The sequence below is a fragment of the Nicotiana tomentosiformis genome, chromosome 5 (genome assembly GCF_000390325.3).
Source record: "Nicotiana tomentosiformis chromosome 5, ASM39032v3, whole genome shotgun sequence".
NCBI classification, from domain to species: Eukaryota; Viridiplantae; Streptophyta; class Magnoliopsida; order Solanales; family Solanaceae; genus Nicotiana; species Nicotiana tomentosiformis.
Genome location: NC_090816.1, coordinates 11,949,583 through 11,963,219, shown reverse-complemented (window position 1 = coordinate 11,963,219; position 13,637 = coordinate 11,949,583). Strand labels below are relative to the sequence as shown.

General features: G+C 32.1%; 2 protein-coding genes across 2 annotated transcripts; both read left to right on the top strand.

The window, feature by feature from the left end:
• Positions 1–598: 598 nt before the first annotated feature.
• On the top strand, positions 599–4,606 carry LOC104091541 (uncharacterized). Its single transcript, XM_009596904.4, has 2 exons — positions 599–1,460; positions 3,813–4,606. Exons 1-2 carry the CDS (start codon positions 619–621, stop codon positions 4,450–4,452), a joined length of 1,482 nt encoding a protein of 493 aa, XP_009595199.1. The 5' UTR covers positions 599–618; the 3' UTR covers positions 4,453–4,606.
• A 5,319-nt stretch (positions 4,607–9,925) lies between these two features.
• On the top strand, positions 9,926–13,165 carry LOC104105156 (probable leucine-rich repeat receptor-like protein kinase IMK3). Its single transcript, XM_009613409.4, has 2 exons — positions 9,926–11,894; positions 12,409–13,165. Exons 1-2 carry the CDS (start codon positions 10,052–10,054, stop codon positions 12,996–12,998), a joined length of 2,433 nt encoding a protein of 810 aa, XP_009611704.1. The 5' UTR covers positions 9,926–10,051; the 3' UTR covers positions 12,999–13,165.
• The last annotated feature ends 472 nt before the right edge of the window (positions 13,166–13,637 follow it).

The window sequence follows — 13,637 nt, the reverse complement described above, 5'->3', positions numbered from 1 at the left end:
TATTTGGCCCTTTGCCGGTTTATCTAAGGTTCAATTGTAGTTGGGCAGGTCGCTTTTATTAGCATTTTGGTGTAAAGTGAAAAATAATTTATAAAGTAGAGACCTTTATAAAGTGGAACCATACAACCTATTGACTAGCATAGTTGAGACCAATACTAAAAAATAAAAATATGGTTGTTATTGGTAAAATTGTATTTAGGACTATAGAAATATTTGAAACACAAGTTTATCGGAAAAAAAATCCCGAAAAACCCGAGAAATCCGAGAAAACCCAATATTGAAAAATCCGACTTTTGTTGGTTTGGTTTGGTCTATAGATTTAAAAACCCGATACAATTAGTTTGATTTGATAATCGCAAAATTCGAACCAAACCGACCTATGTACACCCCTATCCACGGTATATATCCATTCTAAGTATTTCCTTGTGCAAATTGTTCGACTAGTAGCTTTATTCCATTCACAAAAGTAAATTTAAATTTGTACCTTTTACTTGTTATTATATACCTAATCCACTGACTTTTTTAGCCCCAAGAATCTTGCTTTTCATAATTTTAGTCTATAAATACACATAAAATTGGACCATACAAATTCATAAAATTCATACACATATCCAAACTATGTCTTATACTTGCAATTTTCCTGATATATACTCTTGGATTCAGAATTTACCACCAATTTCCAAATGGAAAACTGACTCTATTTCAATTTGTATTTCCCCTTCATGTTCATCTCAACCTTCTCTTAAACTTTCCATTACCAAAAATTTCCAATTTTGCATTATTGCAGATTATAATCTTCCTATTTCCCTATGGACTTCAAAACCCTTGAAAATTAAATCCAATTCAACAAAATTATTAGACGACGAACCCATATTTAATCTCTTGATTAATTTCATTCAAGATGTTCTTAAATATGGTCCTAACAAAAATTCTTCCTCATTTCTCAAAATCCCAAAAATGGATTTTAATTCTTGTTTTAAAGAAATTTTTAACTTCTCATTTCTTACTTTGGCTTTCATAATTTGTATTTATGAAGCTCCTATTGATCTTAGGTCTATATGTATTAATACACTTAAGAATCAATTTTCATGTCCACAATCTAGACATGCATCAAAATTGCTAGTAAAAATTTTGGGATCGAATCCTGAAGAAGAATGGATGAGATCAGTAAATTTAGCAATAACTAATTGGATTGTGGAAATTCAAGAGTCTTTAAATCATTCAATAAAAACACCATGTAAATTGTTTTCTTACTCATTTTCAACAGTTGGACTTTGGAAAGTGCAGTTGTATTGTCCTGTTATTGCAATGGATATTGACACATCTACTAGTAGTTTGTCTGATGATAATTTGAGATTTTCTCTTAATTTTCACCAGCTTGAAGGAGTGATCCAATTGAATTATAGAGTTATAATTCGAGAGAAGTGGATTGAAGTGATGGTGAACACCGACAACATTAGGTACATATTTATTTTTAATTGTTTGAGTACGTTTGTACAATCAAACCTTTCTATAACAGTTTCGTCTGCTTCAATCTTTTCTGATTGCTATAGTAAAGTGCAGTTATAGAGAACATATTATTATAATATAATATGAAAAATTGATTCTAAAGAAAACTTGATCGTTATAGTGAAATACTTTTATAAAGGATGCATAGATGTTATAGAAAGGTCTAATTATAGTACTTTTTTGGCTAATTTAGGCATTTGGTAAATACTGAAATGCTTATAAGACAAGTGTTTATAAGCCAATCAATGAAAAGTCATAAGTTGGTTGCTCTCATCATATGAATTTTTACTTATAAACACTCTTGTTTTTGCAAAGACTATTATTATTATTATTATTATTATTATTATTATTATTATTATTATTATTATTTTATTTCTAATATTTTTTGTAATAGCCAAAATACCATTTCCGAAGAAAACCCCTAGTTTTTTCTCCATTTCATTTCCATTGTTCATCCATTTTCATATTAAGATACTTTTATATTTATATTTTATGAACAACTCAAGAGAATTTAAGTTATTTTAACACAAAAATGCTTAATTAACAATACTCTTTTATCAAGCACATAACTATTTATTATTAGTTCATCATCTTTATCCACGCATAAATAATTTATTTAGAAATTAGTTTCAGCACTTGATGTTTATCCACTACTTTTAATCAGTTAAATCAAATATGCTCAATTTAACTTTTAAAAAGAAAGGCAGTTCGGTGCACAAGGTATTCACGCAGTGTTCGAGAAAAAGTCGCACCTCAAGGGATGATATAGACAGCCTACCCTCAGGGGCAGAGCTATAATAGTGAATGTGAGTTCTGGCGAACCTAGTTACTTTTTCTCGAACCCTGCATTTGCATTGAAAACTTTATTAAAATGATATAAATATACAACAGCAAACCTAATAACAAAAAGGCTTTGGGTTCGGTGGCAAGAGTTCTGGGTTATAAGGCAACTCATACGGACCATGCGGGTTCGATACTGCCCAGAAGCAGTGCAAGTTTTACTCATTTTAACTACGTTTCTTTTTCCTTTTTTGAAAAAAACCACAAACTTTTTACCAAGGCAAAAAAGAAAAAGACAAAAGCTCCAAAACAGCCCTAGCTGTCCTTCACTTCTTTGAGAGAGTTATTCCTCAATCAAAATCAAAAGAAAAGTGAGGGAAAGAGTTAATGTTTTTAAAGTTTTTGTCATTACTTAAAATCAAAATCAAAGTGCTAACTAGTCATATTTTTCTTCAAGGTCCATCCCGGCTATTCCATCTTCTTTTATTTGTTTGCCTTTCTTTTATCTTTTGACTTTTTAAGTAAATGTTACTTGATTTTAAATTTTTTGATGTTTTTCATTTCGACTTTTTATATTTGTATTTGTGTAATTCCCTAAAAATCTTAGACCGATCTATTAATTTTTCTCAGCTTTGCCACATGAATATAATTTTTGTATTAATTGGTGGGTGGATCATATATTTTGTTTTTTTTTTATTACTTATAAATTTTTATAATATTTATATATGGGTTCAAAAGTTTCATTGACAAACACTAAGCGATTTAAATTCTTCACCTATTTTATTTTTATTTATTTTATTGTGCAAAATCAAATTAAAGTATGATATTCAATTTGTAATGATTGACTACAAAATAGTATTTTTAAAATATTTTTTTTATTTTTATAGTAATATTTGTTTAGGCTAGAAAAGGATGTGGATATTAAGCTGGTGAGGGAACTTTGCATCATTTGATAATCTTTTTCATATATTATCAAAAAGAAAAAAAGAAAGTAGAAAAACTTTTCTATGCATCTAATATTCATCATTCCATGAACTTTTAGAACAAATATTTCATGAGATATGGAGACTTGTTTATTTGCTTAAATTTGATATTTTCTTTGGCTACTGAAATGGTAGAAAGAACTTATACTTTTATGAAGTTATGCATTGATAATAACTTTTTGAATGATTGTTTATTTTTTTTTATACAGAGAAGAAAATGTTGAAACTTAAAGACCTACATAATGATGTGATCATTTTATATTTTTCAAAATATGATAAGTCGTCAAGTGTAATTATAAGGATAATATTTATAGTCATATATTGTCTTAAGTGGTCGTTACTTTTTAAATATATATTAAATATTAATACTTGTTTTTTTAGTGTTATAATTGTGTATATTAGCTTGAGGTCGCGGTCATGCTTTAGAATTCTGCACTCATACACTTAAAATTCTAGCTCCGTCTCTGCCTACCCTAATACAAGTACCATAGTTGCAAAAGAGTTAAACTTCAACTTGATTTGGAATGTGTTTTCAAACAGGTTTGATGTTGTTAGGCTGGTAAATGAATCACTAATGGAAGAAAGAGGAGCTGGAATATCAGAAAAGCATTTCCCTTCAAGAATTTCACTACAACTAACTCCAACACTTCAAACAAATGTGTTAAGCATCTCAGTAACCAAATCATCTGATAATCCACTAAGAGAAATTGGAATGGAAAAGTCCATTGAAGCAGGATTTGATCCTCCAAATCCTTATATGGGATTAAAAGTTTCAGCTTCAGAAACAGTTACTATGAGTATGAAACCATGGAAATTTGAGCAATCTGTTAATGGAAATGGTGCAAATTTAAATTGGTTTTTACATGATAGTGGGAATGGAAAAGAAGTATTTTCATCAAAACCATCTGTTTTTTCATTAATACAACCAAAGGCTTGGTTCAAGAATAGATATTCAAGTGCTTATAGGCCATTTACTAAACAAGGAGGGGTTATATTTGCAAAAGATGAGTATGGGGAAAGTGTAATTTGGAAAGTGGATAAAAGGGCTATGGGAAAATCAATGGAATGGGAATTGAAAGGGAGAGTTTGGTTAACTTATTGGCCAAATAAACATATCACTTCTTATTCTGAGACTAGAAGATTGGAATTTCAAGAAGTGCTTCATCTCAACCTTGGGTAGTTATATATTTTAATTTGCTGTAATAATTATTAGCATGTATTTGTTTGGTGTTGCATAGGTATGTTTGCTTTATTAATTATCAAACTGTATTTTGATGAAGTTGTAATTGTTAAGATTATAATTCTTGTATTATATGAAACTGCTTTTTTTTTTTCTTTTTAGTGTTCCTCAATTTAATGAAATAAATAGACTATGTCTAATCTCGAAATTTTCATAAACTCTTGGAAGCTTCATTAGGAGATCATCTCACAAATTTCATAAACTTGGAATATTCACAGAGAGATAAAACATCAAATAATGTCTTTACAAAACTGATGTTTGAGAAATACGTTGACCAATTCTCGAATCATGGGGAACAATCTGGAAGAAGAATCAAGAGAACAAATAAAATTATACCTACAAATATTCATCAATAAAATTATTTTCCTTCATATATATAAAAGAGATGATGTCTAGTATAACATGATACAAAATAGTAACTTTTCCCCTAATAAGGTACTTCGAGCTGTTATTAGTTTTTTATATATATATATATATATATATATATATATATATATATATATATATATATGTGTGTGTGTGTGTGTGTGTATATTATATGTATATGGGATATGGAAAAACGTTACGGCGTTATATACAGGCGAGGTGATTTGAAAAAAAAAAAATATATATATATATATATATATATATATATATATATATATATATATATATATATATGTAGAGAGAGAGAGAGAGAGAGAGAGAGAGAGTTAGATTTAGAGGCGAGGTGATTTGGAAAAAAAAAAAAAATATATATATATATATATATATATATATATAGAGAGAGAGAGAGAGAGAGAGAGAGAGAGAGAGAGAGAGAGTGCATACACTGCATGTCTACGTCTATAATTAGAGGCGAGGTGATTTGAAACTTGTGAGATTGAGATTTTAGTCCGTTAAGTTACTGAGTTCTAAATTAATAATTTATATATATTTAATAAAATATTTTAAGATAAATATAAAATTTGGACCAAAATTACTAGATTTTACCTTGTTAGTAACCTAAACTCTAGCTTTGACCTTGTCCATATTTAGTCTATGGTCCAAGAAGTCTGAGGCGCCCACTGCCACCATCCAATGGCTTAATAAAGCTAGCATAATTGCATATATGGCCAGTTTTTGTGGTCCATGAATGGCTAGTATATGTAATAGCAACACCATATTGAAAATTTAGAACTAGAAATGGTCCTTCTGTAGTATATGGCAAGGCTTTGCCTTATTGAAGACGACAGGTGCTTCTTTGTCTATGGACCGCATCTCAAGTCTCAATCAAAAGAAGTAACATAATGTAAAGGAATAGCCTTTATTCACCCGTTCAATATTTATACCAATCTAATAAATACATAACATATGCGTTCAGAAATATAATTATTACTATATTAACGCATATTCTCGTCCATCTTCATTTATTTCTTAATGATGATAAAGTAGTGTGAATTGGTGTAAACACCCGACAATAACGTATATAGCATAGTTTTTACGGGTTCAACTTAGCCCGTTCTTCTTCACACAAAATATAAATATATATGTGAAATCACTATAATACAAATAAATATTAACTCATAAACTATAAATATTAAATGTATAATGAATTTAGGGCTAAAAACCTTGAAGGTTAAATACATTTAGTTTAAAACTCGAATTCGCTTAAACACCTCAGGGCGGGATCCTTTAGCACAGAGTAGGGCTGACAAATGGGCCGGTCCCGGGCCTAAACGGGCCAAGTGGGCCGGTCCAAACAGTCCTGGTCCCAGACCGGTCCCAAATTAAACGGGCCAAACGGGCCCGGGCCTAAACGACCTTTTTGTAGGGACCGACCCGGGACCGGGACCGTTTGGTCCCGGGCTAAACGGTCCCGGCCCGCGGGCTAAACGGGCCTAACATATTTTTTAAAAAAAAAATTAAATAGATATTAGAGATAAAAGGATGTTAAAAAAAATATCTAAAACAATGCTTTGTAAATTTTATTATAAAATTGTGACCTAAATCTTAATATTCAATATCGAATATATATAGTATATAAGATGTATATATAGTATATCGATATAATATGTATATATATATATATATATATATATATATATATATATACATCTTATATATAATATATAAGATGTATATGTAGTATAGTATAGTATATATATTAAATGTATAAAAAGTTTATGGTTAAAACAAAGTTGGGGGGTTAAATGACTTTTTTATAAATAGTCAACGACTATATTTAAAAATATAGCCGTTGGCACTGTTTGGCCTGACGGGCCCAAATTATAGGACCGGCCCACAAGATCGATCCAAACCCACTAAAATCGGGCCAAACGGTCCTGGTCTGTTTAATCCGTTTGGCCCGCGGTCCCGGACCGACCCACTTATCACCCTTAGCACCGAGAAAGAGAATGGATAAACAAAGGTTATCTTAAAAGTGAAAGTTCATACTTTCCATGTAATAAAGCGATTCTTTTGTATAATATATAATGAATAAATTTAAAAATTACGTTTATCTCTATTCTTTTAAATTATAAGTAAAACTATAATTCTAAATTACCTAGTTTTTTTTATCCATCCAAGTCACATAGTTCAAGGCCAAATGGCGAATAGAATATTGAAAAAATCAATTCAAAGGTAACATCGGATGACCAAATGCGACTCCCCTGGACTCGAGGCAAGAATAGGTCATACGTCTTAAACTCTTAATTAAACATTCTATGCACTTCAGGGGCACAATGGTAAATCAACAAGATAAGGACAATGCAGAAGTGGTGCTACTTAGGTAAACTCTTTTTAGGTTGACAATGTTTACGACCAAACCCTTCTATAGTCATCCTTTATACTCCGTACGTTCCAATTTACGTGAACATATTTGACTGAGCACGAAATTTAAAAAAAATAAAGATTTTTAGAATTTATGATCCTAAATAATTCAAAAAGGGGCCAAGAGTATTTGTATGGTTATAAAAACTTCTCATTAAGGGTAGAATTATAAGTTTAAGCAAAATTATTTTCAAAATTTAGAAAGAGGCCATTCTTTTTGGAACGGATCAAAAAGGAAATAAGTTCACATAAACTGGAACGGATGTAGTATTAGATTAATTTTTTTCAGAAAATAGTACTCCCTCCGTTTTAATTTATGTGAACTTTTTTGACTGGGCACGAAGTTTAAGAAAAAATGAAGACTTTTGGAATTTGTGGTCCTAAACAATTCAAAAAGGGGCCCAAGTATTTGTGTGGTTATAAAAATTTCTCATTAAGGGTAAAATTATAAGTTTAAGCAAAATTATTTTTAAATTTAGAAAGGGGTCATTCTTTTTGGAACGGACCAAAAAGAAAATAGGTTCACATAAACTGAAACGGAAGTAGTATATATTTTCTATAATAATATTTTGTTATAACATCTAATATTTTCAAAGTTTTTCGATAACACCTACTTAATTTAGACTCACTTATCATATTTGAAATTCAAGACCCTTCTTCTTCAAACATCATACTTCAATTGTCGTACAATAGGTACAACAACTAAGGAGGAGCAATTTGTTTGAACTTTGCCTATATTAGCTACAAGTTAAATCTTTTGGAAAAACTGGCTATAGATTAAATAAGAGCGTTCAAATAGGCCGCCCACAAAATTTTGGACCTTTTCTATTTTTAATCCGTTTTAAAAATTATTTATATTTAATAATCAAAAACATATCAAAATTTATATAATTTTTATATATAATATAAATACTAAAAAAATATTTTTTTGATTATTATCTTGAGAGCGACTCATTATCCGCACATTTTTACTATCCACAGGGCTACTGGTAAAATGCTAAAGGCGAACGCACTAATATAAAGCAGCCTTCTGAATATATATAGTGATACCTGACAGACACAGTTATCCTGTTCCCTAGAAAAAACTTAGTAGGATTCCTCCATTTTAGCACTATGTGCTCCTCTTCACGTGCTTTACTCTAGGAACCCCAACACCTTCTCCCCGCACTTATTGCTACATACAAATACAAATCCTTTCTTGTAGTGTGTGTACAAGATTGTCCCTATCCAATTTTAACTTTTTATTTTTTATAATACTAGTAATATCCCGCTCAGTTTGTAAGCATCTCAATTAATTTTATAGTTACTTGCTACCTTCTATAATTTTACAGATACTTACCATCTCCCACTAGTATAAGTATTGAATAATTTTGTCCACCAAACTGCTGGTGTGCGTACAAGACGGTCCCTATCCAATTTGAACCTCTTTTTCATAATCGTAATGTTCACTTTATGCACATTTCGATTAATTTTACGGATAATTATTACTTTCTATAATTTTACAAATACTTATTACCTTTCACTAGCATAAGTATTGAATAACTCCGTCTATCAAACTCACACTTATTGCTACATACAAATACAAAACCTTCTGTTCAGGGGCGGAGCTAGTATTTGGTCTACGGGTTTGGCCGAATCCAGTAACTTTGGTCTAAACTCTGTATTTATCTTAAAAATCTATTGAATAGATATAAATTATTAATTTAGAACCCAATAATTTAAAATGACTAAAATTTTGAACTCATAAGCCTTAAATCTCGATTCCGCCTCTGCTTCTATTGGTGTGCGTACAAGACCGTCCCTATCCAATTTTAATTTTATAATAGTAATGTTCTAATCAATTTGTGCACGCCTTGATTAATTTTACGGGTACTTATTATTTTCTATAATTTTACTATATTTTTTACCTTTTACTATCATAAGTACCGGATAACTTTATCCATCAAAGTAGGGGTGTTCATACCAAAACGAAAATCGAACCAAACTTACAAAAAAAATTGATACTTTTTAGGTTTGGTTTGATTTTGGTTTGAATTTTAAAAACCGATCAAAATTGGTTATTTTTATATAAAGTTTCTAAACTGTTATGGTACATATTAGTCATTTATATTTTTAGTTTAGTTTTTTGCTATTATAATAATCTAATTCTTTGTCTTTACATTCTAGTTTGATTGATAGTTTTCTTTTACTAAGTATAAGAATTTATTTCATGTTAAAAATAATCGATTTTTAATTTAGTACTTAAATTATTCATCACCATTTGATCCAATTATCATCAATATATCTTGAAAATGATAGATTTTTCAAAGAGTAATTGATTTGATAGTGTTACGTTGAAAATGTAGTCGCCGAAATATGCGTTTGGTAGTGTATGTCTCAAATTTAAGAAAAAAGATAAAAAATCGAAAAAACCGAAAAATTGACAAAAATCGAATCAATAAAAAACAGACTTAATTAATTTGGTTTGGTTTAAATATTTAAAAACCGACTTACTTGATTTAGTTTCTTTTTAGAAAAAAATCGATCCAAATCGAACCATGAACCCTCAGAAACCAAAGCTTGACATATAAAAAGAAATTACTTAATATTTTATCACTATTAGAATTTGAAGCAAGAATTCTTAATCTACTTCATCAACAACTAACTCACACCTATCCCTATCCAATTTTAATTGAGAGAGAAAGAAGAGAGGCATGAAGTGGAAATAAAAGAAACTCTTTTTCTTCTCAGACTGTGTTCTTAAGAAATAATGTTAGTAGTCATGAAATATCAAGATCAAGATTTTAGTAGTTTTTATCCGCACCCTTCTAGATTTTTCATGTTTTTATCCCAAGAAGGAGCTGATAGACACAACATTTCTGATATAAAGAAGGCAAAATGGAAGATAAGGCTGTTTCCATTTGTCCAAATTTTCTTCTTCTTTCAGCTGATAATTTCAAGAACTCAGTTAGTTTTAGGCCAAGATTGGGATGGTATAATTATTACTCAAGCAGATTATCAATCACTTCAAGCTTTAAAACATGAATTAGTTGATCCAAAAGGGTACTTAAAAAGTTGGAATGACACTGGATTTGGCGCTTGTTCAGGAAGTTGGGTTGGTATTAAATGTGCTCAAGGTCAAGTTATTGTAATCAAGATTCCATTAAAAGGACTAAGTGGCAGACTAAGTGAAAAAATTGGTCAGTTTCAAGCTCTCAGAAAACTTAGTTTACATGATAATGAAATAGGTGGCTCAATTCCTACTTCTTTGGGATTTTTGCCAAATTTAAGAGGTGTTCAACTTTACAATAACAGGTTTTCTGGTTCTATTCCTACTTCACTTGGTTTATGTCCACTTCTTCAAACACTTGAACTTAGTAATAATTCTTTATCTGGGACAATACCAACTAGTCTTATTAATTCAACTAAGCTTTATAGGCTTAATCTAAGTTATAACTCTTTGTCTGGTGAAATCCCACAAAGTTTTACTCAATCCACCTCTCTTATTTTTCTTGACTTACAATATAACAATCTTTCTGGTTCTATTCCAGATTCTTGGGGTGGAAATGGGAATAATCTTTTTCATTTACAGTCTCTGAATCTTGATCATAATTCATTGTCTGGAGGTATTCCTGTTTCTTTTGGTAAGTTGAGTGAACTTCTTGAGCTTTCAATTAGTCATAACCATATTATTGGTGTTATTCCTAATGATATTGGAAGGCTTACTAGGCTTAGATTTCTTGATTTTTCTTACAATGCTATTAATGGAAGTTTGCCTAAAAGCCTCTCTAGTCTTTCCTCTCTTGTGCTTCTCAACTTGGAAAGTAACAAACTTGATAGTCAAATACCATTTGATATAAACAAATTGCAAAAATTATCAGTTCTTAACCTAAGGAATAACCAGTTTACTGGAGAAATCCCAACGTCTGTTGGTGATTTACCAAATCTTAGTTCCTTCAATGTTTCATATAACAATTTGTCTGGTCCTGTTCCTGCTCAACTTACTCAGAAGTTCAACTCGAGCGCCTTTTTAGGTAATCCTCAGCTATGTGGCCATAATGCTTCAACCCCATGTCATATAACGCCTTCTCCGGTTACACGAGGTGGCAAATTAAGTGTTAAAGACATCATTCTCATAGTAGTAGGGGTTCTTATTATAATTTTGTTTCTACTTTGTTGCATTCTCCTTTGTTGTTTGATCAAGAAAAGAGCTGCAGCCAAAGGAGCAAAGACAACTGGTGTAAAGGGTGTTCCTCTTACGGCTGGAGAAGTCGAAGCAGCAGGAGAAAATGGAGGAAAACTAGTCCATTTTGGTGGACCTGTTATGTTCAGTGCAGATGATCTGCTTTGTGCAACTGCAGATATATTAGGAAAGAGCACTTATGGTACAGTATATAAGGCCACATTAGAAGATGGGAATCAAGTTGCTGTTAGAAGATTAAGAGAAAAGATAACAAAAGGTCAGAGGGAATTTGAGAGAGAAGTCAATGTTCTTGGAAAGATAAGGCATCCAAATCTTTTGGCTCTTAGGGCTTATTACTTAGGTGCAAAAGGAGAGAAACTTCTTGTTTTTGACTTCATGCCTAAAGGAAGTCTAGCAACTTTTCTTCATGGTAAGTAGAAACCAGATTTCCATTTAACATTCTTTTTCTTGTATTTTATGAGAATTGAAAGGGAGCCTTGGTGTAACTGGTAAAGTTGCTGCCATGAAAACAGGACCTCACGGGTTGGAACCGTGGAAACAGCCTCTTGCAGAAATGCAGGGTAAGGCTGCGTACAATAGACCATTGTAGTCCGGACCCCGTGTATAGCGGGTGCTTAGTGCACCGGGTTGCCCTTTATTTTTTGAGAATCGGATACTATCTCTGTCTTATGAAAACTCCATTGATTTTGAATATTTGAGTTTGGCTTTTAAGGTTGAGAATGTTGTATAGAATGATCTTATTGGTCATAGAATCTATGTTGCTCGGATTCTTCGAAAATGTATTCGTGTGTGTGTCGGATCCTCCAAAAGTAGTGTGTTTTTGGAGGATCCTACACGGGTGCGGCAACATAGGATAGAATGATGTAAAAAAGGATAGAGATTTGGTATGGAGGAGATAATATGGCTTATTGATGTCATTGCAGCTCGTAGCCCGGATACACCAATTGATTGGCCAATGAGGATGAGAATAGCAAAAGGGACGACGAGGGGATTGCTATACCTTCACACTAACGCCAACATGATTCACGGGAACCTTACGTCGAGCAATGTTCTGCTTGATGAAAACTCAAATGCAAAAATTGCAGATTATGGCCTTTTGCGCCTTGTGACTGCTACTGCAAATGCAAACGTAATTGCAACAGCAGGGGCACTTGGCTATCGCGCACCTGAACTTACTAAGCTCAAGAAAGCCACCATGAAGACGGATGTCTACAGTCTAGGAGTCATTATACTTGAAGTTCTAACTGGTAAATCTCCAGGAGAGGCAATTCTCAATGGCGTGGATTTGCCTAGAAAGGTGGCGTCAATTGTGAAAGAGGAGGGAATGAGTGAAGTGTTCGATCTGGAACTAGTGAGGGATGCATCTATAATTGGTGATGAATTGTTGAATACACTGAAATTGGCTTTGCACTGTGTTGATCCCTCGCCATCAGCTCGACCTGAAACTCAGCAAGTTCTCCAACAACTTGAAGAAATTCGGCCCGAAGCTGCAGCTCCCTCGGCAAGTGACTAGATACTTAGTTTTTTAAGTATTTTGAGATGTTAGGAGTTAGTTGCCATGATTCTTTCATTCTTGAATTTCATTGCTAGAGTGTTAGGTCTGTTTGAAGTGTCTGCAAATACAAGTGTGCTACATTGATTTCGAGTTTGAGCATAATGGAATCCTTCTAAATTCCATCCCTTTTGTTCCAAAGAACAAAATCTGAGGTTGAGTTTTCTCACTTCAGATAGATACTCGACTCAAATTCCAGCCCATATAAGCTAGATGGCCAGGTGGAGAACTTATATACAGTAATTATTCTTTAATTTTACTGCCGAGGGTCTATTGGAGGGGTAAGGTCTGGGTACACACTATCCTCCCCAAACCCCACTATGTGGGATTATACTGGATATTTTGTTGTTGTTGTTGTACTTAACTTTTACTGGTTAGGCCTGGTACTTAGCTCAAAGTTTATTTCCTAGGAAACCATTCATTGTCTTAATCCAAGTTCATTAGAAGGTTCTCCGTTCTGGATTGACAGCTAGGCCGCTGTTTTACAGAATGTAAAGCCGTGTGTAGTCTTTGGCTGCCTGACGGATTTAAGATTTAAACTTGATGGTGTCAAACTTTCTGTACTTGCAACTTAATTTAGAATTTTGTTTTATATAAATT

What these genes read in the sequence shown, in the direction of transcription:
- LOC104091541 (XM_009596904.4), top strand. Translation starts at nt 619, where the DNA reads ATGTCTTATACTTGCAATTTTCCTGATATATACTCTTGGATTCAGAAT. An exon ending in GTGAACACCGACAACATTAG is followed by an intron (nt 1,461 to 3,812) that starts GTACATATTTAT and finishes GTTTTCAAACAG; the next exon opens with GTTTGATGTTGTTAGGCTGG.
- LOC104105156 (XM_009613409.4), top strand. Translation starts at nt 10,052, where the DNA reads ATGTTAGTAGTCATGAAATATCAAGATCAAGATTTTAGTAGTTTTTAT. An exon ending in TCTAGCAACTTTTCTTCATG is followed by an intron (nt 11,895 to 12,408) that starts GTAAGTAGAAAC and finishes ATGTCATTGCAG; the next exon opens with CTCGTAGCCCGGATACACCA.